The 25,129-nt window shown below is 38.7% G+C and overlaps 2 protein-coding genes and 2 long non-coding RNA genes across 5 annotated transcripts; 2 read left to right on the top strand and 2 right to left on the bottom strand.

The window, feature by feature from the left end:
- Positions 1 to 680: 680 nt before the first annotated feature.
- ppan (peter pan homolog) lies at positions 681 to 6,204 on the bottom strand. Its single transcript, XM_086077289.1, has 12 exons — positions 6,017 to 6,204; positions 5,571 to 5,741; positions 5,379 to 5,480; positions 4,057 to 4,107; positions 3,706 to 3,876; positions 3,333 to 3,409; positions 2,664 to 2,771; positions 2,467 to 2,590; positions 2,306 to 2,384; positions 2,003 to 2,132; positions 1,302 to 1,468; positions 681 to 1,234 (listed from the first exon to the last, which is right to left on the bottom strand). Exons 1-12 carry the CDS (start codon positions 6,029 to 6,031, stop codon positions 810 to 812), a joined length of 1,620 nt encoding a protein of 539 aa, XP_085933415.1. The 5' UTR covers positions 6,032 to 6,204; the 3' UTR covers positions 681 to 809.
- An 812-nt stretch (positions 6,205 to 7,016) lies between these two features.
- On the top strand, positions 7,017 to 14,223 carry angptl6 (angiopoietin-like 6). Its single transcript, XM_086075956.1, has 7 exons — positions 7,017 to 7,246; positions 8,316 to 8,786; positions 10,432 to 10,569; positions 10,649 to 10,841; positions 11,457 to 11,650; positions 13,531 to 13,801; positions 13,881 to 14,223. Exons 2-7 carry the CDS (start codon positions 8,316 to 8,318, stop codon positions 14,063 to 14,065), a joined length of 1,452 nt encoding a protein of 483 aa, XP_085932082.1. The 5' UTR covers positions 7,017 to 7,246; the 3' UTR covers positions 14,066 to 14,223.
- A 2,573-nt stretch (positions 14,224 to 16,796) lies between these two features.
- Positions 16,797 to 18,101, bottom strand: LOC147182339 (uncharacterized). The gene is made up of 2 exons (XR_015094821.1): positions 17,760 to 18,101; positions 16,797 to 17,091 (listed from the first exon to the last, which is right to left on the bottom strand). It is a non-coding gene; the product is annotated as an uncharacterized LOC147182339 (long non-coding RNA).
- On the top strand, positions 17,632 to 22,178 carry LOC147182338 (uncharacterized). 2 transcript variants are annotated; one of them, XR_015094818.1, is made up of 5 exons: positions 17,632 to 18,032; positions 19,237 to 19,292; positions 19,378 to 19,486; positions 20,307 to 20,500; positions 22,130 to 22,178. It is a non-coding gene; the product is annotated as an uncharacterized LOC147182338 (long non-coding RNA). The 2 variants fall into 2 exon arrangements; XR_015094814.1 differs by lacking the exon at positions 22,130 to 22,178 and having other exon boundaries at positions 17,635 to 18,032; positions 20,307 to 21,153.
- The last annotated feature ends 2,951 nt before the right edge of the window (positions 22,179 to 25,129 follow it).

Below are 25,129 nucleotides of genomic sequence, written 5' to 3'. Positions count from 1 at the left end.
ACGCCTTAGTACGTACCTCAAACGTGTCGTTTAAGCTAATTTGGGTACTAACTAGAGCTGTCAAACGATTATTTTTTAATCAGATTAATCACATTTTAGAATTTTGATTAATCACGATTGATCGCTTAGTAAAAAAAAAACAAAGAAGCCTTTTTAATCAACATTTTTCCCCTCCTAATTTGAAGAGCACCGGTTGTGTTGATTCTTTGACATTTAATGTTGAGGACGTCTTCAACATTTTCTGATCCACTGCACACGCCTCTTACTTGCATAATTTAAAGTGGAAAAAAATATGACCCCAATATTTTGACATGAACAAATATTCTAAATGTGATACGCAAACATTTATCAAATGCTTGTAATTATGTTTATTGCTGAAACAACCTGTGCTACCTTAAAGGTAGCCATCCGCTGACACGCTAAAGGATTATCTATGGTCAAAATGAATAGTGCGATTAATCTGCATTAATTCATGATTAATGCAATAATTTTTTGTGATTAATTTATCAGTTAACGCTTTAACTTTGACAGCACTAGTACTAAAGGACGTATTTTGCCCGACTCCAGCCGAAACATTTGAGCCTGATAGCAACTATTCTTCATTAAAACCAATGCATTACACCTGCTTTTGTAACAGTCAACAAAACGCAAAAAGTGACCCCAATTACATTATTAAAACATGTTTCTTAAGCCATTTATTAGAAATGAACATTTCCATAATTGAAAAGCAAAAAATACAATAAACTTCCCCCATCCCGCTTTGTTTTTCTCCAGCAAACAGTCAATGCAGCACAGTCCAAGTTAAGTGCTCAGCCTTTTCCCTTCTTGTGTTTGAAGCCTTTCTTTGCACCGCCACCACTTTTATTGTTAAAGGCCGCTTTGCTCTTCTGGCTTTTGGACTGGAACGCTTTGCCTTTATTTACCTTTCCGCCGAAAGTTCTCTTGCTTTCAAATTTTTTCTTGCTGCCAAATCTATTTTCCCCATCGCCCTGTTTCTTTCTGAATGGCTTTCCTCCAGGTGACGGCTTCTTGCCAAATGGTTTCTTTCCAAAGGAATTTTTCTCTCGGTCGCCAAATTTCTTTGTCGGTTTATCCTTGTAACGTGCTCTCGGGACACTTCCTTTAGTGCCTTTGTCTTGGCCTAACGTCTTATTGGCAGACATCTTCCTCATCTTTTTGGCAGGTCCTCGAGGTCCATCTTTGCTTCTCCTCCTCTTGGCTCCAGAGAACATATCTGAAGGTGAGTGGTTGGGTAAGATGACTGAAGATGAGAGTGCTTGCAATAGTGTATGGATACCAACCTTCATCTGGCTCCTCTCCCACAGCCTGCCTGTAGTACTCGGCCTCGTCGTCCGACTCCACGGCATTCGCCGCTCTCTCGTCCTGCACACCTGGATCCTCCACATCGCTGTCGCTGTCCTCATCCTCATCATTTCCTTTCCTTTTGATGCCTGCTAGGCTCTTCTTCCTGTTAACAGGTAACATTTAAAAAAAACAGGGTAAATACAGTACAGTGAAAACCAATTTGAGCATTTTTCCCTCTCGTTATTAAGTGAGAAAACACCAAATTTATTTATTTTAAGTTACAACTGTCCAATCTTTACAAAGTTTTGATGCTACTTGTTCTGCCATTAATTTGTTCCAACCCCGCTTGAGAAAAAAAATAAAATGAAATTAAGCATTTTTGTCATATCATACTTCAATACACATTGTGCTGCTCATAGGCAGTTAGGCATACAGATAAACTGTACTCTTGCTCTTACTGAGTGTCATCTAGAACCACATTAGCTTTGTTAGTTTTGAATTTTGTTCCCCCTATTCAATTAGAGATTAATTACATGTGTGAACATGTAATACTTTTGAATGATAGATTTAAGACATTTTACTGCCAATTAAGGCCTTGATTTGAGATTGATGCATTCAATGCATTTTAAAGAAGCCACAGGAACCCTGCGAAGACGCCTGCATTGGGAAAGAAGCGTCAATTGTGGACGTAACGTACTTGTGCTCCTCCTTTTTCATTTTCTTCATAGCCACATTGTTCTCCTGCTTCTTCCGGCGCTCCTCTTTGGCCTTCTTCTGATCATCCTTCCTCTGCAGGATGGCCAGGATTTCCTCCTCTGTCTTGGAAACTGCAAGGAGAATTCGCTTTAAATACGAATGTTCCCTTTGGTTCCACATCCACATGGAATAACTTCCAAGTGCATCAGTAAGCGTTTACTTGTAGAGATATCACAGATTTCATAAAGACGTGGTCATCCTCTGCACAACTAGCAGATGGACCAGGACTGCCGATGGTACTTACTGGTGGAGTGATACATGATGTTTCCACCAGTCATGTCGTCTTGTATCTTAATCAGCTGCAAAGTCATGCGAGGCCCGATCTGCGCACACAAGAGCTGCGCATTACAACGAGTAGTGGCTCTAGAAACACTGCGAGTGTTTTTGCAGCGCGCGTGAGCATACCTCCGTCAAACGGATGGCGCTCTGCTCTGCCGCAATGTTGCCGCGGCCCGAGTACACCTGCGGCAGCTCGGTGATGTTGTGCTCGCCGTCCTGCTCCGCTTCACTTTCCGAAAGGTTGGCCCCTCTGGGAAAGGTGATCAAACAGATTAAATACAACTCAACTCGCATTTACGTCCATTCCTAATGTGTCCCCTTACTTCATCATCAGCTCACTGATGTCCTCAAACTTGCTCATGTTGGGGAACTTCTCCTGCATCAGCTTCTTGACACCACGGCTCATGCCCACTGGCACCAGTTTCAGGCTGCTGCAGGGCGGCACAACCGAGAAAGTTTCATGTCAGTTTTTGGAGGAGTCAGAAACATTGTCCGCATTTCATCATGGGGGGGGCCCATCAGTGCGTTTACTTTGAACATGCATCACTGAGCAGTCAAGTCCGCAGTTTGTCATCATCTGGGCCACACTCGCGCAATATTGTCACTGTCCAATGGGAGGAAAAAATATCTGAATGGTGAGTCTTTCTTGTGTTTATTGGCAGTGCTTTTCAGTGAACAACTATTATGCATTAACTTACATTTGTAAGCACAACAAAATGTTTCATGTCGACGAATAATTTTCTCATACAGTGGGTAAAGAATTTTTTTTGCAACTCTGTTATTCATTGATCCCTTGTTTATGTATTTATTTATTTTTTACAATTGACTGTTCCACCAATTGTCCCATTGGAATTTTTTTATATAAAAAAATATAGATTTACAGATGATATTGTCTGCTTCGTGTCCCACACTACAAAATCCGTGACTTTGAGTGTGTGTGGCTTTAAAAGTTGTGAGTAAAAAGACTACCAAGAGAAGTGTGCTCAACCTACTAATGGCGGAACTCGATTTCCTGCGTCTCCGGGTTGTAGCTGAGCAGCACGCACCTCTTGATGGTGTTGAGGCTCACCTGGCGGGAAAGAAAATGGTCACTTCTCATCAGAACTCAACTTTAAACCGGCACATGAAATGAGTGCCATGCTGAGGAATCAGAAAGCGTTTACTTTTGGAAATCTTCAAAGTGGAACTCAGAAGAATATACTTTCATCACTTTTGTCAGCGGGTCTTAATGAATACAAAATGAAGGCGATCCGAACGAGCCAGTCTAATCAAACTGGTTTGACAAATATACTCAAATGTTTTTGTGCTGTTCAGACGCTTCTTCCTTAAAACATAAACTCACTGATTGAGCTATCATAATAGTACCTTCTGCACATTAATGGATGGGAACATGTTCTGGAACATGGTGGCCATCAGTTTGATGTGCATGCCGTCCGATCCAAAGTTGTTGAGGATGAGCAGTGGGTGGTGCGTGAACTGTTGCCCGTGCATCCGGTGCTTCTTCAGAGACGAGACCACGTCTTTGCCGAGAGTGTACTGCAAAAACAGCAATCGCCTCTTTATACAAGTTCCAATTCAAATGGAATTAATAATCAACAGTCGAGCGCATCAGTGCGTTTACTTTGAAAAACATCACTTGGAAATCACGTGAGAAAAAAAAGCATCATCACTTGCACCCGCCTACATGTTCTTCTCATGTTCAGGGCACATATTTACCTTGAGCACTTTGAAATAGAGCATGGGCCCTTTGGGGAGTCGAGCCACCCTCTGAAAATGACAACAACAACAAAACTTAGCATGCAGAGGAGCAACTTCTTGTTGATTGATTTCATTCATGCATTTCCAGAATGGACTATGAGGTCTGAGCAGATTTTACGACATGACACATAATATGCCTGTGAAATATTTTCCTAATTATGAGCTCCAATCACTGTAACAATATAACTAATGTGTTACTAATATAATTCACAAACTTCTTTCATTTGTTGCTTGATGGACCATGAAGAAAACGATCCATTTGTTATTTGTAATTCATGTTAATTTTACAAGGTGGTTATGTAATTAATTTATTGTTGATGTGCTTTGGAAAGAAATGTACTTACATTTTACAAAGCAACATTTTAACAACGATCACTTCATTAATATTTTTTAATTGGTTTTAGATGGAGGAAAAGCTCTATTGTTTTAAAATATTTTAGATTATTGTTACATACCTGGATATTTTTTTTAACTAAATAGATTTTTTTTTTAATATGGTGGCAATCAAGTTGCACATTTTTAAATATTGTATAAAGGTTACATCACAGATTAAACCAGTTGGGGGGGGGGGGCTGCCCCTCTCCCCCACCTTTTTACACTTGTAATAGTTTTACACTTGTTTCATAATTTAGCAATTCAACAATATGAAGCATTTTGATTTTATTTAAATATCGTTTCATGAACTTTACATGGAGGAACATTAAAATATTGAATTGCTCTAACAAGATAATAACATTACTCCGTTTAAATGTATTATATCTGTACACTTATTTAGGACATATTCTAAACAAATTGCTTTTTTGTTTACCCCATATTTTTTATATTTCACTTCAGAGGGTGGAAAAAGTTAAATGCAGTGCTATTTTTAAGTATTATTTTATATTCATGTTAAAATAAAGTGTCAAATGTTTGAGTAATTGCTTTATTCAAACATATAAAGAAAAATTAAGCAACATAAAAATAAAAATAAAGCTGCATCAACGAGCATTACAAAATTTAGCACAAGTTCAAAAGAGTCCTAGTCCTATACATTAAGTCTTAATTCATTTATTTATTTACTTTATATAAATATATCAATATTTATCAATAAATATATATTTCTACATGTTATTCCTAGTAAACATACCGTTACATTTCCAATAATAGGTAGTTAGGTTCATGTGTGCAATAAATGTACCAGCCAATTCATGTTCTCGTTTCACTACACCTGCTTACTAGATCCAATTAATCAATTGTGCCCATTTCTACTTAACACCAAGTGTACTTTTGTGTGTTCTCACCATAGTAATGCTGCCAGGCGTCTTGTTGAAGATGATAAAGTGTGTCACTCCAATCGGTCCAGCTACAGCTACAAAATCTTTCAGCACATTCTTCTTCCTGACCTGGTTTAGGTGATGATTATTAATTGTGATAATGTATTAATGGATATGCAAATATGAGATCACCAATGATAGTAACCCTGCAAATCAAACCTTTAAAGACTCCGCAGTGTAGGGCTCCATGACTCTCCTGACATCCATGATGAGCTGAGCCAAGTTTTTCCCCACTTGGCCCCGATGGAAGACGAACGAGTGCGGGACGGATCGGTACGTCTCCTCGGCCACATGGCTGGCTTCTGCTCGGGACTTTTTCTGGTTCTTGGTCTAAATATCAAGCAAATGACAAGAAGCATTGTTACACAATGATCATCTTAATGACTTAGTGGTGTACAAGTAAGGCTTTTAGGCCAGAATGACCTCGCTATTGGTTTTAACAGTAACACTGCGGTAATTACAAGCAGTCAACTACAAACATTAGCGATCAAAAAATGATAGTAAATGTGTCTTGTTCAGTATACAAATGTAGCCTCAATTATCTTAGTTTACAGTCGGCCATCTGTAAAGCTAACGTGCTAGCACGTGGAAAGCAGGCTACTTACCTTTGATTTGCTCATGACTACTCGAAACGTACTTTAGTCCAAATAATTTACCTGACTTTTTAATGTACTAAATGTACAACGATCATATTGGCTATGGATTTATTTGTTTAGTTTTTATTGACAATCCCTACAACGCATTCGATCCACATTCCGTCCGCATTCCGTCCTCGTGGTTCCTCTGTGTAGTGTGTACCACACGCTAACGTGTCCGTGTTTCAACTTGCGCAAATGGTCGTCATTCCTATCAAAAGCTAAGCTATTGCTAAACTGATTGTTCCAATGCTTTGGCGTTTTACTGTTTAAATAATATAATGCATGTTATAGTTGTTAATTAATATACTTTAACTACAATCGGTTTGGTTTAAACTCGCTGTTAGTAAAAAAAAAAAAAAAGAGTTAAGTGTTACTCTTAAAAGCTTCCGTGTAATGTGGAAAGAAAAATAAATTTTAGCGAACCAAAATGTGCGACAGAATAATGATAGAATGAATAATCCCTGTAAATAATTTTTTTTCATTCTTCTGTCTGTTTACTCATTCATTATCAGTAAATGTTTGGCGTATTACTGATAATCAGTCATTGGCTTTGCAATGAGTTCATTCATAGTTACTATATTTTACTATTTTACATCATGTTGATGATGATGATGATTGTTGTTGTTGTTATTATTATTATTATTATTGTTATTATTATTATTATTATTAATAGTAGTAGTAGTAGTAGTTGTAGTAGTCGTAGTCACTATACTGCACCATATATCTGTCTATTTACATTTTGTTAAAAATTTCAACAAATATTTGCAACAATAGCGTAGTACTATTAAATACATTACATTATCAGTGTACGTCTGACTACAAAACAAATGTGATAAGAGTGTAGATCAGTTGCATCAAGATAATTTGATTGTTTCAGCCTTTCAGGTTGATGTTGAGGGAGGAGAGGCGACGCTTGCCACAACCTCTGCAGTGAGCACTGAGCATGCAGAGGAGGCGTCATTTTGCACACATTCATACTTTGTAATTAGCCCTCTCCCTCATTCAACTTCCTGTACAGGCTGTGACCTCTGCACACAAACAAGGGGCTGCAGGACAAGCTGCTGGGTGTCACTCTTCTCCCTCTCCCCATCTATCCACATTTCCGCCCTCGAACATATTCTCTCAATTCACGGAGGATATTCGGCAGTTAGGAGGACTGAATTCGGCCAATTGAATTCTGAAGAGCCCATAAGCACAGTAAGTTTTTAATTACTCAATACTGTATCCATAATGTTTAATGCTTAGCAGAAAATATTTAACTTGTAAAGAGCATTTATGTTACACCAAATATATATATATATAAAATAATTAATTGGAACATAATACAGATGATGTTAGTATTGGACTGGACTGCTTTTTATATAGCAATTAGCATCCTTATTTAAAATGATATAATGACACATTAAACATACGACTTGACTTTTTTTTAACTTCTTATTTGACTTTGGTTTTAATGGAGATTTGATTATATATATATATATATATATATATATATATATATATTTGAGACCTACATTAAAAGTGTATATTTATAGATTTTCAACTTAATAATAGAGTAGCTCAGATTTTCAGTGCGTTGTGTAAAACAGTAGTATATTTATTCTGATATAGGACCTACATAATGTAGCATATCCCGCACAATGCAATCTTTTTCTATCGTTTTTATTTGCCACTTTCTGTTGATGTTTTTCATACATATTATTTAAAATGTAAATTAAAAACTTATCGATACACTCGTAAAGTGATATTAAAATAGTTTCCACTTAAATCTTAGGATTCACTTCTTAAGTGGCCTTTTCGTATGAAGGGTTTCTCAACATTGTGTGACTGTTGCGTTTACGACGTTGACCGTGCTTGTTGTGACAAAGCATCCAGCTGACTCCAACGTGGAGGTGTGTGTTGATTCTAGATGCCTTCGTCAGTAAAACTCTGCCAACTGTTGTTTGTTGTCACTTTGCAAGGAAACATGTGGTCAGCACAAGGCACGTGAAAGTGTTTTACACTCAAACCAATGTTTTTTCTTTTATATTTAAGAAAACATGGCGCCATAAATCAACACATTTGCTCCAGTTCTGGTTCTTGCTTGCATCACGTTGTTGCTTGGCAGAATATGTCTAGTGGAATCATTTGTGCACCATTGGCAAATGAAACAAAAAGGCCTGCCAGCATATGCAATCTAGTGTAGCAATAGAATCACTGCTTTGTATTAAATATAAATACAATCAATTATAAAGACTCTTATCATGATCTCTTTTCTCCTCCAAAGATGGAGCACACAACATTAACAGGACTGATTCTCCTGTCGGCATTAAGTCTAGAGTTGCTACAGGCCAATGGCCTGAGATCCTTTCGGGAGACCACGGAGAAGCATCCGCCAAGTTCCTCAGATGTCAAAGCGGACCGTTGCTCCTATACGTTCATCGTCCCGCAGCAGAAACTATCCGGAGCGTTGTGCTTGGACACGAAGGCCGCCGCCACTGCCGCCAACCAGTCGGAGGTTGCTGCGTTACGGGCGGAGCTGAAGCGCCAGCAAGAGCAGCTGCGGAGCCTGCAGACATTGCTGGAGCAGGAGGGCAGCTTCATCACGGAGATGAGAATCTTCCGCAAGGAGAGCAGCAACATGAACTCCCGCATCGCCCAGCTCTACAGCCAGCTTCTGCAGGAGGTCATCAACAAGAAGGACCAGGCCTTGGAGCAACGCAGGGTGGAGAACCTCCTGCTGAACGCGACAACGCATGTGAGTACAGTCAACCCCTGCTTATTTGCAGTTTCCGAATCACGGATTCACCTGTTCTTTTTTTTTTCCCTGTGGAACTGATCCTCAGATTTTTGCTGAAAAATGGCTTCAAGATACCACAAGACGGCACAAAAGCTCTGGCTTTTAGGAAAGTAGTAATTGGTGTCAAGGACGTACGTAGATCTTAGAACCAACCAACTAACTAATTAGCTATTTACAGAATACAGTATGAAGCAAATAGCAGCTTACAGATATAGGGATACATCAAAAGAAGTACAAGAAATAGTATTTACAGCTATTTACTAAATTATCCGACAAGAAGCAGGACTCCAGGACTGAGACTGGTATTGTATAGTCTTAGGGTTGACTGAAGTACTTGTTTCATTTTTAAAAGACCATTTGTCTGGCACATAAATGTGTATATTTGATTTCTTTAAATGACCTATAAACTGTTGACATTTATACTTAAAAACACTTTGCTTGCACTAGTGCATTATTGAGTAAAAACCTCAAACCTCATCATTATAGGCTGCTTTAATTTTCTGCAGGCTTGTTTTGCTTAATTTTAGTTTTAGTTTGAATGCTAGTTTTGCTGTAATTTGACCATATGTAGGTATGGGCAAGTACTAATGACAAGTATTGGTATTGGGCCGATACTTGGCCTTTTTCACATTATCAATCTGGAACTTCACTCGAGAGATCCGTTCGGGAAATAAGGAACTTGCTGTACAATACTTCAAGCTGATTGGACAATGCGGCATCTTTGCACATTTGTTTTGACCAATCAAGGCAACGAATGAAAATTTCGTTTTCAGTCTCTTCTTAGGGTGGGGAAGCATGAACATCTTTACCAGATAAAAATGTGTAAGTGTGTGAGAGAGTGCCTCTCGCTGTTCAACATTCAACAAGGAAACAGTGAATAATTCTGCGAGAAAATAATTAATTGCAGCATCCATTCGTCTGTTAGATTTGTTTGTTTCCCCCCTGCCATTGCCGCTTTTTGGTTTAGTCCCGCCCTAATTAACGCGGGAGCGGTACAAGATGTATTCTCCAGAGTTTGTGAACTCACAACTACCGCGAGAATTCAGCTTGCTGGCAAGGTTAATACTCGCCCGCTTGTGGCCATTTTACGATCAGGGACTAGAAATTAGAAATGAGGAGAATACTGTCATAAATGTCATGCAATTTCAAATTAAATGCTAAATTGGGATATATAGGCCTTTCTTTAAAATGATCTGTCATTGTTTTTTAGGGGGAAATTTTATATTTAAAAAAAAAATACTAGTGGTATCTGTACTAAATATTGGTATCGGTGACTGACTCAAGAGTTGCGTATTCGTACTTGTGTCGGTCTCCAAAAAAGTGGTAGCAAACATCCCTAAGCATACGGTAAATGCAATATTCTGTGTACAATGACTACTTTCATGCATCAAACTTCGGCGTCCTTGAATGTTGGGGAGGGTCTAAATTTAGCCTGAGTGGAAATTACATAGAGGCTTTGCTGTATGTGCTTTTGCACATGCACTTTCGAGTGCATTTTTAATCTTTTGAATTTTTTCGTACTTTTGCTATTCCCAGTAGGGTTATTTCCTGGCCCCATTACATCATGAAAAGCTTGCTAACGTCGAATGTGGACTCTCATCAGGCGCTGCAGGTGTCCGGCAACTTCAGGGAACTGGAGAAGAAATACGGAGCGCTCACGTCCATGATGAGCTCCCAAAGCCAATTGATTGCCCGCTTGGAGAAGCAATGCCAATGTAAGGATGAGTCCCTGTCTGACCTGGTAAGAAAGTGGCCTGTCATTTTTAACACAGTCCTTATAACGTATCACATTCCAGTGAATTAGTTTTCTCCCTGCACAGGTGCCGACGGAGCCGCTGAGAAGCCAGTCGAGCACGCTGCTTAATGACAGCTCTGAAATCAGCAACGACCTTCAAAGGGACCTAAGTGCTCTGCAGCAAGACAACCCTTTGGGAGCACTTCTGATTCCCGGCACCACCGCCAGTCCTTCGACGGCCCAGCCTGTCATTAGCTTCCCTGTGACCAAGACCCCAGGCATGTACAATCTCTCATTGGAACATATGATCGTGAACCGTAAGGGAGGTAAAATTGTAAAAAAATAAAAATAAATTGTGTTCGTCTTTGCACTCCCCTGAGAAGACTATGGAGAAGGTCTGTAAGAATTGCAGCTGAATGGGGGCTGCTGGATGACCAAATATGAATCTTGTTTTGTACACTGGGAACAGAAAATAATCTTTCCCAGCCTATCTGGAAGCATAGATACAATTATCCCAAATGTTTCACTAAGATGAAAAATGAAAAACCAAGCCTCGTTTAACCCTCAACGTCTCAATGTTTTTGTCTGCATACGTGCACGAGCAGCAAATGCCGATGGAGTCAGTGACCTCCTTATCTCTCTGGGAATGCCAAAACAATGTCAATGGCAGCGTGCACGCCTTATCGGAATGTTTGAAATTAGCAATCAAAATGGCCTCGAAAACACCTTGGAATGATCGTTAGGCATTGTGTGGGAGACATGGCTTTGTGTATACGTCAGTGCATTCCATCATACCAAACTCTAACTGTCTCTTCTTCACTCTTAATGGAAACATGAATTCTGATATTGAAAAACAAAAGACTGCGCCCGCTCTCGTATTCCTTGCGACTCAGGGCCGTGGCGGGACTGCCAACGCGCGCTGGAATCCGGCGAGACGACCAGCGGCATCTACCTGCTGCGCTTGCAGAACGCCAACCGACTCCTGCAGGCCTGGTGTGAACAGAATCATGCTCAGGGAGGCTGGACGGTCATCCAGAGGAGGCAGGACGGCTCTGTCAACTTCTTCAGGACTTGGGAGCAGTATAAGGTTGGGGGGAAAAATGGAAGGTCTGAGCTTTAGAGCTAAAACCTTACTCATTTGAATGCACAAGTGTCAGTCATTAACAAACTAAAGATGACATGGAAGAGAAATCTTTATCCGAAGTTCCACGGGTTCAGATTTTTATTTTGACTTTACCACCTAGGGAACCGCACTCCATTGAATTTCCACCAGTCGATCATAGGTTTCTTGTGTTTATTTTGATTATTTATTTTGAAAAAGTTCAAATGATTTCCGAGTTGTTCACCCAGATGTGGACCTCCCTCCCTTCATTTGCAATACTCCACCTTTTTGTCACGGGCCACATTGTAGTCACGGTTTTATTTGGAGGGTCCTTATGACTGTGAAACCATTTACTGTAAATATTTCACCGCCTCCTCATATTACTTAAAGCTGCTCTTGGTAACAATTTGGCCAAAAATGTCTTTACAAAGCCTTTTTAGTTGACCATTTATGACTGAAACATCTTCTAATTAGTAGATTAACACATTAGCTGTTCACAGTGGGTTCTTCTGCAAGCCTCTGGCAAATAGTTTTTAGGCTGGATTTGGGTTTGAATTTCCCGCCCTCTGCCTGTGGATGTGACTTCATGTGCCCATTGTGTACTAAAGGGTCTGTGCAGTTAAATTTTTGGGCCACAGGTGGCAGTAGCGATTCAAAATTGAATTCTGTGTTTAGTAGCTTTAACACTACACAACAAACTGATGGATAACTACTTTTGAAATCAGAAATCAAGAATAATTATTTATTCAACTTTTGTTAAAAAAATTGAAATAGAGACTTTTGGTAACAAGAAAACGGTATCTCAACGCTATTGTTTATTATATATGACAATTTTAAGTTTTGGTACAGATTTTAGCAAGCATCTTGTAAGTTGAGTTGATTTGCTGTCATGGGCCACATAAAATGATGTGGCGGGCCAGATCTGATAGAGGACCAAAACTGCCAAAATTAAAAATAAATAAAGGACTAAATAAATACATACATAAATAAATAAATAGATAAAAGCAACCAAAAAAAAAACAAGATTCAAAAAATAAAAATAAATACAAAAATAAATGTTTAAATAAATACAACAATAAATATATACATTGATTCTATCAATAAATAAAGCCGCTCTGCTCTCACATTTATTTATTTCGTGCTTTATTTATGCTTGAAGCATCCGTGAGGTCCGCATGGCTCGGGAGACGTACGTGAATCGGCAAAGTTGTTTTGAGTAAGAGTTGTGGATTTATATTTGACTTTAATTTAATCTCAAACATGAAGTAGAAAGATGACATTTGTGGTGGTAAAATTAGTAATTTAGCCACGCTGACGGCTCATTTATTAGGTGACGTCATTGTTAGGGAGGAAAAAAAGGAGAGGTCTCTGTGAGATGAGGCGCTCAAACAGAAACAAAACATTATTTCTACCTCCTCCTGCATCACTTCTCTGTACTGTAGATATGAGATGGTAAAAATATAAGCCCCAACGACGGACTTATACAGGTCCGTGGCCCTGACACGCTGCTGTACCATACGTATTTACTTCCGCAAACACAGCGTTGTGAGTGAAAAAAAGAGTGTAAAAAAAATCTGTAAAAAATACATCATACTACAAAAAAAATGCTTAAAGAAAGTAGTGTTTTTTATGTCTCTTTTATTTTTCAATACAACCTTTTACAATACCAATACTTGTTTCAATGTCAGTGCAGCTTTTTCCACAATTAATTTTTTTTTTAAATACCAAATCTCATTGTCAGTGTTGTAGCTTCATAGAAACCCATCTGACATCTGGTTGAGGTGGCAATCCAGTTAATTGTGCCCTTTATTGCTACAAAACTACAATGTTAACATGATCAACCAAATCTGTCAAATGTCTTCCAGCAAGGCTTTGGGAACCTGGATGGCGAGTACTGGCTGGGCCTGGAGCACCTGTACTGGCTGGCCAAACAAGCCAAATACAAGCTGCGCGTGGTTCTGGACGATTGGCAGGGTCGACAGGTGTTCGCAGAGTACGACAGCTTCCGGCTGGAGCCGGAGAGCGACTGGTACAGACTGCGGTTGGGACAGTATCGGGGCAACGCGGGTGACTCGCTTTCATGGCACAACAACAAGGCCTTCACCACTCTGGATCGGGACAAAGACGGCTACACAGGTTCACATTGCCATCATGTTCGCGACCTCTTGAGATTTGAGGGTTTATTAGTTTCACGTTGTTGTTGCTGCGTCCGCAGGTAACTGCGCCCACTACCAGAAAGGAGGCTGGTGGTACCACATGTGCGCCCACTCCAATCTCAACGGCGTGTGGTATCGGGGCGGTCACTATCGCAGCCGCTACCAGGACGGCGTGTACTGGGCGGAATTCCACGGAGGGTCCTACTCACTTAAGCGGGTCCTTATGATGATCAAGCCCATTTAATGTTTGCATCACAGTCGTGGGAGGGAATGTGTATTGGCCTTCTCTTTTTGCTGCTTTTGAGGTCCATCACTGACATTTGCAAACTGATTTTCTGTCATGACTCGGCCTTATAGTTTTAGTTTTCATGATTTCTGTTGCAATAAAATGACATTAAAAAAGCAGAAAATCATTTCTGTGTCATCTGTTTTAAGGTTTCTTGTGAAGGAAGGGCGTTGCATCTCTTATTGCAGGCTTGTGGGGTTGTTATTGTAAGGAGGATCTTCAGGGAGCGTCATCAGATCGAGGAAAAGCTGGTAGTCCTGAAGATGACCATCAGCTAAAACATTGTGAAACTCTTCTTCATTCCACCTTTAGTTTTTTATTACCTGGAAGGATGGCACTTTGGATGTTGGTGGCCATCCACCTTTGGACTGTATTAACCAGGGTTGGGAGGGTTACTTTTAATATGTATTCCGTTGCAGTTACAAGTTACCTGCTAAAAAATGGAGTTAGTAACGTAATCCAAGTATCATAATATTAATGTAATGTATCTATTACTTTGGATTACTTTTGGATTACTCCAATACCAAGTATACTCATGAAGTCAAAATAAAAATAAATATCACCACAATTTACATTCCTATACAGTGCGCCCCTGCTATATGCAGGTGATAGGGACCCGGGCAGCCTACCAATAGCAAAAGTCCTTGTATAACCAATTGCATGTACAGTATAGATATATTGATGATTGAAGGCCACAGACAGACAGATAGATATCCAATGAATAGGGAGAAAATGGACTAATTATGCTTTTAAAAGCACATTTCCGTGATCATTTCACCCACGCACACATGCACTAATAATGCTATGAGGATGACCACGCATGTCATTAACTGCAAAATAAACGTTTTATCCCAGTCACGAGTTAAGCCATATTGTGTATGGTGAATTGGTGGGAGGGAGATTTGTTCAGAAGATGTAACTCACATAATGTTGTAGCAGCAGCTAGCAAGAAGTTCAGCGTAGCATGCCGCAGGATTGACTCTCATCTGAAACTTTTCCTTTGTTAAAGATAAATCAGTCCTTCAGCAAGACAAGTATGTTTCAAACCGTAAATACCGGTGGCCACTTACTTCCTCCTTTCGTCCGTGAACCCTTTTAAACAGGCCGCGTGCCCGACACGTCAACAAGTCTCTCTCTCTTGCTTGCTCGCTCACTCGCTCCCTCTTTCTTAATAATCTCCATTTTTAATAAATGTACCTGTAATCTGATTACATGTTTTTCCCTGTAGCTGTAACGGAATACAGTTACATTTTTTGTAATCTGATTACGTAACGCCGGTACATGTATTCTGTTACTCCCCAAGCCTGTCATATCTCTAAAACGAGCACTTTTCAGGAATACGTCATGCTTGTTGACCCATTAACATCGCCACGATCACAGCCATAGTGCATTGTTGTGAAAGAAGGACGTAAATAGGAAAAGTCTCGTAAAACAACTTCCACAGAAACACCGCATAAAGCAAACAGACTTGAAACCTCAGCAGAGGAATGTGGAAATAATTGGCACCAGCACCCAAAGCAAGTGTGGTGATGAAAACAAAACTTGTCCCGCTCTGGATGAACCTGACTTTCTGTGTGAGAAGATGGAGAATGAGACAGTGGTCTGCCGCTGCCAGCATAAGGCAGTGTTGCGCTCAATTGGAGCAATGCCAAGATTTTTGAAGCCACGAGGCCCCCATATTGCTCCTCCCAAAAAACGTTTCTCGGCATACGATTCTATACATTTCCAGTATTGAAATTAGAGAACATTTGAGACAAAGAATAAAAGCATAAAGTGTAAACAGCATGATTAATGATGTTTTAAATTGGTTAAACATAAACAAGAGGACTTCAGACATTTTACAACTTGCCTTAAATACATGTATAAATGACATTTTTAATGATGTTTACAGGAGGACGCTTGTATATTTTTATTAAAGAATTATAACTGTAATTCAACAAAAGATGCCTCTGCCAAATCTAATTTTAGTTTCTAAGTAACTGAGTTATAAAATAATTTTTTATTTTTTTTACTTGTTAAAAAAATAGTGACCACCCCGCCACAAATGCAGGACGTGAATGTCCAACTCAACCAGGGGACTTACATATAAATGGACTGTCACTGCCGTTTATATTCGCCATTGGGAGAAGTGAAGCCACTGGCGGCCATCTTAGGTTGCCCCTCAGTAAGTCCTTCTCACTTCAATACATTGATTTCTCCGTTGCGTTTTCTCATTTTTTTCTGCAAAAATATATGACATACAGTTGAACTAATAAGTTTGATTCCATATGGGGACCTAGCATGAAATTATAATAATAATAAATAACAGAAGGTGTCAGTAAAAGTGGCAACTAAAGATGGCTGCCCACTGGCTTCAGCCGCGAGGGTCCTATTTTCAGTCCAGTCATATGTATAAAAGTCAGTGAGCTAGATGCAATCCTCTCACCATGAGTGCTTCTGCCCCAGAAGTAGAGGGAGGAAGTGTCACAGTCTTGGGTTACAGCAGTGGTCAGGACCACGTTGGGATGTGTACTTGCTTGATGCGAATGAGAACACTATAAAGGGCGGAAAAAGGAATATAGTACTTTGCACAGATTCTTCATGTTTAAACAGACTGGGAAATGAAAATGTACAGAGACAAGTCCTCTTTACAAATCATGTGGAAAAGCAAGCACAAATTCTGAAAATTAGGCAATATTAGCAACAAATACAATCTTGCTACACTTTTATTGGAGAATAAACAATGAGAAATTTTATTATCCCCAAATTAATTATCAATCAGTTACAGTAATTGTAAAAAGAAAAACATATGTCATTTTTGGAGTCAGTAGCCCAAAAGTACCCGGAAAGCATTCAAATATCTTAGGCACTGGAGTTTTCAGCTGGGCATGTTTCGATAATGTATCACGTGATGGTTTCAGTGGCATTTCTTCCTTTGCTTCTCCAGCTGTTCTGGATCCAAAGCACCAGGATTCTGAATTCATCCTCTTCTGCAAAATGGATACCTGTTTGGTTTATGAAGCATGGACAAATTTACACTTGTCAAACTGAGTTCATCCTAGCAAAGATTCCATCAACATCACTGTTACTGTTGAATGTAAGTACTTGTCTTATTCAATCCAGTTGTGAAATTATTGTGCATAACAGTAATCATGTCTCAGAGCGAGGCTTGGGATTTCCACCCCTAATAAATATATTTCCAAGTGATCTATCTAGTCTTATTTTCTATTATATTTCAATCACGAAATAACTACATTTTATGAAGTTGCAGCTAATTGATGTTTTGAAGTTAACCATACCCAAAAACGTGTATAGTTCAATTTAATCAATATGTATTAGTACTAATTACACATAAAAGCATACAAAGTTACACCAACTTAAAAAAGTTAAGTTAGTAGTAGTTTGTATAAACTTTTGAGTACTGTGTACTTAATCCATTTGATTATATTGAACGTTCGGGTTTACAGTGAACCTCATGCAAGTCCCCAGCAAGTATTGACCTTAAAAATTATTGTAATGAAGCGTGATTGCCAGTAGATGGCAACAGTAGCTTTGACCAGGGGAGAGCCAGCATGTTAGGGGAGTAGGTGGGAGCATATGGAAGAGCATTTGCGAAAATAAATTTGTCAAGACGTGGGAAATTACCGGGTGATGGCTCCTGTCTTTGACTTACCCGTTCACCGGATGAAGCTTCGTGGGCAAACAACATCGAGCTAGCACGCCACAATGAAACCAAAGAAGCCACGTGGCCAACGTTATAGGGCTGTTTAGCTGAAACGCCCCCCTCGTCAAGCCACCGGGTGATCACGCGTCTCCTTGACTTTACCGTTTACCGGATAAAGCTCCGTGGGGAAATTGCATCGAGGAAGCACGCCACGGATCCAAAGGATCCGCGCAGTAAACATCAGGAGATGCAGCTTCGGGGGAAAGCTGCATCGGCATCGAGGTGAGCTAAATTTCATAACTTCAAGATGACCCCTTTCACTGTCCATCAGCCCATGTCATATGATGCCTATTGACCATTTGTACCGACGTCACGTGATCACGTTACTGCCCTATGACGGACGACCGAAGGAAATTATTGTTGAATGGAAGTGGACGTGACCCGGAGCGACTTAGCGACTGCTATTTTACAAATTCAAAGTTATTATTGCCCATCGAGCCATGGAATCTATTACTTCAAACGAAGGTCGCCTGTCAGTCGAAGTTGCACATTTAGTCGGGACTCATAGAGCGCGATATTTACTTTAGTTGGAGATCGCTAGTTTGAAAACAGCCCCTTACCTTCTGTTGTCTGCTGTTTTTATCAAGTTAATCAAATCGCAGACTTTGCCAAAATTCACAGCGCACGACCTATATCATTATTTAGTTAATGCCGTGTGTTCTTACACCGGGGCTGATTTAAACGCTTGTCGCTGGCTGAGTCTCTGGGACGAGATGCTACGCTCACAATATACCTCGTAATGCAAAGGTAAAACTTGTTTAATCATGCTAACTGACTTATTTTTACATAGTCCGTTCTATATTGAAACGCTGTGATGATGTTATGTGAAAACTAAGCTGTGCGTTCGTGCAGTTGGAGTTGACACCAACTATCTGATTCTTAATGTGATTTGAAACACGCAATTCAACACCTCTGTTACAATCTTTGTAAACATTTGGTTTATTCCTTCCTCTGTCTGTTTAACCGACCGCACAGCAAGATATGACCATTTGATAAGATAATCGATTAGATAAAGGACTTTACGCTGTACTAGATTCAATGGTTACAAGACAGGCAAGTGGCTCTTTTGCCGTCCAGCGTCCCGGAGGGGGCGTTCCCATGAGGGCTGTGACGTCACGTGCAAAAGGTCAATATCTATTGCCTCGTGTGTTACAGATTATGTAAATGTGAAGTTATAGATAGCAGTGCACGTTAAGTAAAACACACACACACACACACACACACACACACACACCCCCCCCCCCACACACACACACACACACACACAAAACTTGTCGGGTCAGTTCGGCTAAAGCCACTGAATAAATGAAAGTATCAAAGATATATTGGATGCCGTGCAGAATAAGAAACATGAGGCTTGTGGTAATAAATGCAAGTGCAGCAAAAACAAAGTATTTTTTGTAATGTACCTTTTTCCTTACAATAGATTGTGAATCCAGCACCAGAACCACTCAAGCTCCTCCTGTTGCGGTGTAAAGAAAGGTAAAAATGTTTTTTTCGTCACATCGAAAAAAGTAAATATGTTTATGATGATTTGTATTCATTTGTTTTTTATTGTGCACATCAGGTAGCAGACGTCGATATGATCATTAGATGGCATTATGCTGACTGTGGTGTGCATCATGTTGCACAAAGGACAATGCGTTCACCTCTCCCAGAAAGTATGCGCCATCAAGGTGGATGAGACTGCACACATGACTACACGACTGCATACATGCACACGCACTTGTAAATAACTCAGTCCATTGTAAATAGATACTTGGATAATTTTGTAGTTAGATAATTGGTTTTTGGAAACAATATTGTTTTTTTTCTGAACTGTTTGAAGTTATTTTGAAGAAAAAAATACTTTTTAAATGTTTGACCTGTAATAAAAACAAAAAGTATTGCTGTCAAAGTTTAATTTTTATTCGGAATGCATCTTTTCACAAAACCTTCGATTTATACGTTTATTTTTATTTTTTTCAAAAACGGGATTTTTCGGTTGAACTTGCCTCTTTTCTACTGCTGATTACTCAAGAATGACAAATGCTAGAGACAAACTTTTTTTTTCTTCTGATGAAAGATTAGGGTTTAAGCTTTCTTTGGGTATGTTTATATACTCATAGAACACAATATTCTGTAGGTTGTCAAAAATTGGTTAAAATCCTGTAAAATGTCTGGCATTGAGGGGACGGCAGCGCTGCAAATGGCTGGCATTCAATGAGTTAATAATCAATATTTAATACTCAAACTTCTTATGCAAGTAATACTGTTCTTATTGCGCTGAGCCTCCACTTTTCATCTTTGTCATTACTGGTAGCCTTCTGAGGTGGCACCTCCAAAAAAAAAGAAAAAAGCCAAAGAAAACGCAAAACACAGCTGGAGTCTCACAATATTTGCTGATGCCATGCAAAGTGGCAGTTTGGTTCTTATAGTTTTTTTTTGGCAGTATCTGACTTTGAATGCATACTTTCTGGCTCTGCAGTTGTGCTTTTAATTTTGTTTTTCTTGCAGTCCCGGAAGGCAGTCCGTGCCCTGAAAATAGTCTGGTCCCCGAAAGCAGTTCAGTCCCTGAAAGCAGTCCAGTTCGCAAAAACAGTCCAGTTCGCAGTCCTGAGCCCAAAAGCAGTCCGGAGTCCGAAAGCAGTCCAATCCCCGAAAGCAGTCCAGTTCCCGAAAGCGGTCCGGCCCCTGTGGCAGTCATTTTGGTGTGTGTGTTCATAGTGCTTGTAGTCCTCGCCCTGATCTTTATCTGTTTGAACAGGAAGAGACGGGGTCAATACAGTTTCAAGGACCGAACTGACAATATCCCCCTAGAAACCGGCTCTGTTGTAAACAGGCTTGTGACATAGATGCTACATACTGTACACTTGACTCACTCGTTAAATGCAACTAGATTTAACTAATGAGCCCTCTTAATGTAGCACTGCCCATTGTGCTGAGGCGGGGGCAGCAGGAACTGAGTGGGGGGGATTGCTTATAAGAATAACAATTTGGTCATTCATTGGAGAAGCATCACATTTTAAAAGGTTAACTTTTACAATCCTGAGGGAAAAAAAGACAAAGATTCATTACACTTTATTAATTTATTACAGTTTGTTTTTGCTGCCTCACTAAATGATAAGTGGGTGTGTTCAACTGAAATATCCACTTATTTTTGAGAGCAGCATAAAAATCACTGTTCAGACATTTGATACGCATCAGATGTTTAAGAGAAACTTTTACAACTTTGTATCCTTGAAAACGAAGTAATCTTTTTTTAATTTAAGTCGTGTTTTCAAAAAAGTATTTTTCCAGCCCATTGTCGCTTCTCCCTCCTCAATAAAGGATAACTGTGTGTTGTATTATAATTTCCACTTCATATTTGACACAAAATAACATTTTGTTCAATTATTTGATTTGCACACTAAAAACAGTTGGGTCAAAAGTAACCCAATTATGGATAAAAAATGGACCAACCCACTTTATGGTTCAATTTGACCAAACGTTATGGGTTTTGTACAAAATTAACCAGTTTTTGACCCAGAGTTGGGTCAAATTAACCCAAGTAGAGTATCTGGCCCAATATTATGGGTCATTATATACAAAATAAAATAAAAAAATACCCAAAGTTTGGTCAAATTTATCTAAGTAGAAGATCTGACCCAATTTTCTGGGTTTTATACAACAAAAAATGACCCAATTTTTGACCAATCTTTGGGTCAAATTGACGCAAATAGACAATCTGATTACATTTTCTGGGTTTTATAAAACAAAAAATGACAATTTTTTTACCCAAAGTTAGGTCAAATTGACGCAAGTAGAGGATCTAACCCAATTTTCTGGGTTTTATAGAAAATGACCCAATTTTTTACCCAAAGTTGGGTCAAACAGACCCAAATAGACGATCTGATCCAGCTTTCTGGGTTGTTATATAAAACAAAAAATGACTTAATTTTTTTACCCAAAGTTAGGTCAAATTGATGCAAGTAGATCCTCTAACCCAATTTTGTGGGTTTTATAGAATATTACCCAATTTTTTTTTACCCAAAGTTGGGTCAAACAGACCCAAATAGACGATCTGATCCAGCTTTCTGGGTTGTTTTATGCAATATGACCCAATTTTGGATCCAAATTTGCTTCAAATTGACCCAACTAGAGGATCTGTCCTTTTTTTTTACCCATAAAAAGGTAATTTTTGATTCAACTGTTTATATAGAGTGAAGGCCTGAAAAACGTTATGTATATAATCAATAAATTAATCAAAAAGAACATGCTTATTAAGTTACATTTGAAGAAATTGTGTCAATGAATGTAATTTTTATAAGTCTCGCCCTGATCTTTATCTATTTGAACAGGAAGAGACAGTTTCAAAGGCCGAACTGACAATATTCCCCTAGGAACCGGGCGACGCCGGGCAAAGCGACCTTCCGTACGCCACATTTCCTGCGCCCTCCCGCGAGCGGGGATTCGGCACTGGGCTCTTCCCTCTTCACTCGCCGCTACTGAGGGAATCCTGGTTAGTTTATTTTCCTCCGCTTAGTAATATGCTTAAATTCAGCGGGTCGTCTTGTCCCGGGCCTGTTGTGAAGGCTTGCAACATAGATGATACATAAACTTGACTCACTCGTTTAATGTATCTAGATTACTTAATACTGTATGTTCTATCCGCCCTCATTGACAGAATTCTGATTCATATTGTGTTTGTAGAATATGAATTAAGCAGAACAATTCCCCTATTTTGATCCATCTCACTCAGGGGGCGGCCATTTTGTCACTTGCTGTCAACTGAAAATGACATCACAGTGCCTGCGGCAGGGGTCTGCAACCTGCAGCTCTGGAGCCACATGTGGCCCTTTAGTCTCTCTCATGTGGCTTCCTGTGGCTTTAAATACATATGTATCTTTATTTTTAGATAAAATATTATTTAAATAAATTAATTATTTAGATTTAAAAAAAAAAAAGAACAATTACATATTTAAAAAAAATTCCATATTTTTAAGCTGTCAGAAAAAGAGTGATGAAAGGTAGATGAAAACTTTTTTTTAAATTACCTAAAAATGTCCAAAAAGGAAGAGGAAAATCAGAAATTTACCATAAAATGTCCATGAAATAGCCTAAAACAGTCAAAATTTTTATTTTTAAAAATACAGAAAATAAAATGTTTAAAAAGTAACTGTAAAATGTCCGCAAAAAAAGAACTAATCCTGAAAATTACCATAAAATGTCCACAACATTCACAAAAAAAGTCAGAAAATGTATTTAAGAAAAGGCAGGAAAGGAAATGTTCAAAAAGTAACTATAAAATGTCCAAAAACAAGAAGGATTCGAAAAATTACCACAAAATGGCCACAAAATTACATAAATATGTAAAAAAAAAACAGATTGCAAAAAAGGCAGAAAATAAGTTACAAAAAATAGCCATAAAATGTCCAAAAAAGGAGGAAGAGGCAGAAAATTACCACGTCTATAAAATTGTCAAAAATGTAAGAAATCTGACAAAAAAGCAGAAAAGTAAAAAAATGAAGCACAAAAAATTACACACAAAAATTTTAAATAAAAACAACGGAAGATTAATGGCAGAAGAAAATTTATCTCATGGATGCTGCATATTTGTTCTGTATGGTGTACATTAGACTAACACTAACACACTGTCTCTTTTATCACAATCTTCAAATGTTTTGTGGCTCCAGACAGATTTTTGGTTATTTTTTTGGCCTAAAATGGCTCTTTTGACAGTAAAGGTTGCCGACCCCTGGCCTAAAGGCTCAGGTAACGACCGTCACGACTGTTTTCTGGCTTTTGTCACGTGACATCCGTTGTAAGGAACATTTTTGCCTTTGCCTTTGAAATGCCGATTACCGTACACTGCTCAATGTGCTGAGGTTAGGACAGGACGGGCGGGCATTGGTGAGGGCGTTAAGTTATTTTCTCATAAAATTAACAAATTATTCAGTTATGGGAGAAGCAGCACATTTTTAAAAGGTTAACTTTTACAGTTTTGCAGCATTGAGAAAAAGACAAAAGTGTGAATTAATTACTACTTTACTCTCAATAAATGATAATTGGGTGCACGTTGTACTTTATTTGTGAAACAAAAATATCATCACAAAAAAAGTTTAGTCATTTGATACACATCAATTGTTTGAATGCAATATTTTTAAACTTGTAGCCCAGAAAAAGATGAACAAAATATGTCGAAGAAAATATTTTGAATAGTTTTTATTACCAGTATGGTGCCCTCAAGAAATAACTGGTTGTGTTCTGCTAAATTGACCACTTACGTTTGACACAAAGTAGAACAAAACACATTGTTCAATTGACATCAGAAGTTTTAAAGCCTGATGTTTACAGCTTTGTAGCCAGGAAAAACTATACAAAAGATATTTTATTTATTTATTTTTTATTTTTTTAAATTGTGTTTTGGATAAATTATTTTTGCAAGCCCATAGTCAATTGAATTTTCCACTTTATTTTTGTACATTCAGTCATTTGAACTAGAACAGTTGACCAAATTAGTTACATTTCATAAAGAAGGCTGTCATGGATATACTTTAATCATACATATTCTATATAAGTGCTGTATCAAAAATTCTGAAAATTGTAGCAATATGTTAATAAGAATTGTATATTCCCATATGCATCAATTTTCGATACGGCTCACCGGTATCTGTATTCGAGTCGCAGCCAGGTAAGCTTCAGCCATATGCCATCTGACTTTTGGCGAGCCGTGAGCAGAAGAACTAAATACGCTTCCGTTTAATGGCAGAAGTTACAATAAACGTGTGAATCCAACTTCCCATTCATACAAGAGAATAATTCATGACTGCCTGTGAGTATATACGTTCAACTAAACAGACTCAGATTCCACATAAAATGTGAGCACATCAGGGGCGTACAGTGACCTTTAGAGGGGCAGGTGCTCAAATCCATTGTAAATTTCTTCATTGAAATAATGGCTACTACTAATGGCACACATAATGAAACAGTTGTTTGTCTGCAATGCCAAGCACCATAAAAATGTTTTGACATTTGTGTATAAAGAATCATTTATGAACAACAAATTTACATGAATAAAAATGATCATGTAAAATGTACATGAAATTTACATTTTAAATAACAAAACTAGGATTTTCCAATAGTGCAAGTAGCATAAAAAAATGTCTTACTTTACATATAGCTTGATTCAGGTAAGAGCAAATGTCTTTTATTATTTTTCTGCAGGTGTAGATGCTAATATTTCATTATTGGGACTGTACCCAACAATTACTGTAACTGCCACATCTCAGCAAGCTACACTGTTTGTTTTTGATAAAACGCTGTGATTGTTGTTTTTTCTTCTTCTTCTTTTTTGGTTC

This window comes from Leptonotus elevatus, chromosome 1 (genome assembly GCF_054856555.1).
Source record: "Leptonotus elevatus isolate MCC_2025b chromosome 1, RoL_Lele_1.0, whole genome shotgun sequence".
Lineage (NCBI taxonomy): Eukaryota > Metazoa > Chordata > Actinopteri > Syngnathiformes > Syngnathidae > Leptonotus > Leptonotus elevatus.
This window is presented reverse-complemented; position numbering and strand designations above follow the sequence as displayed.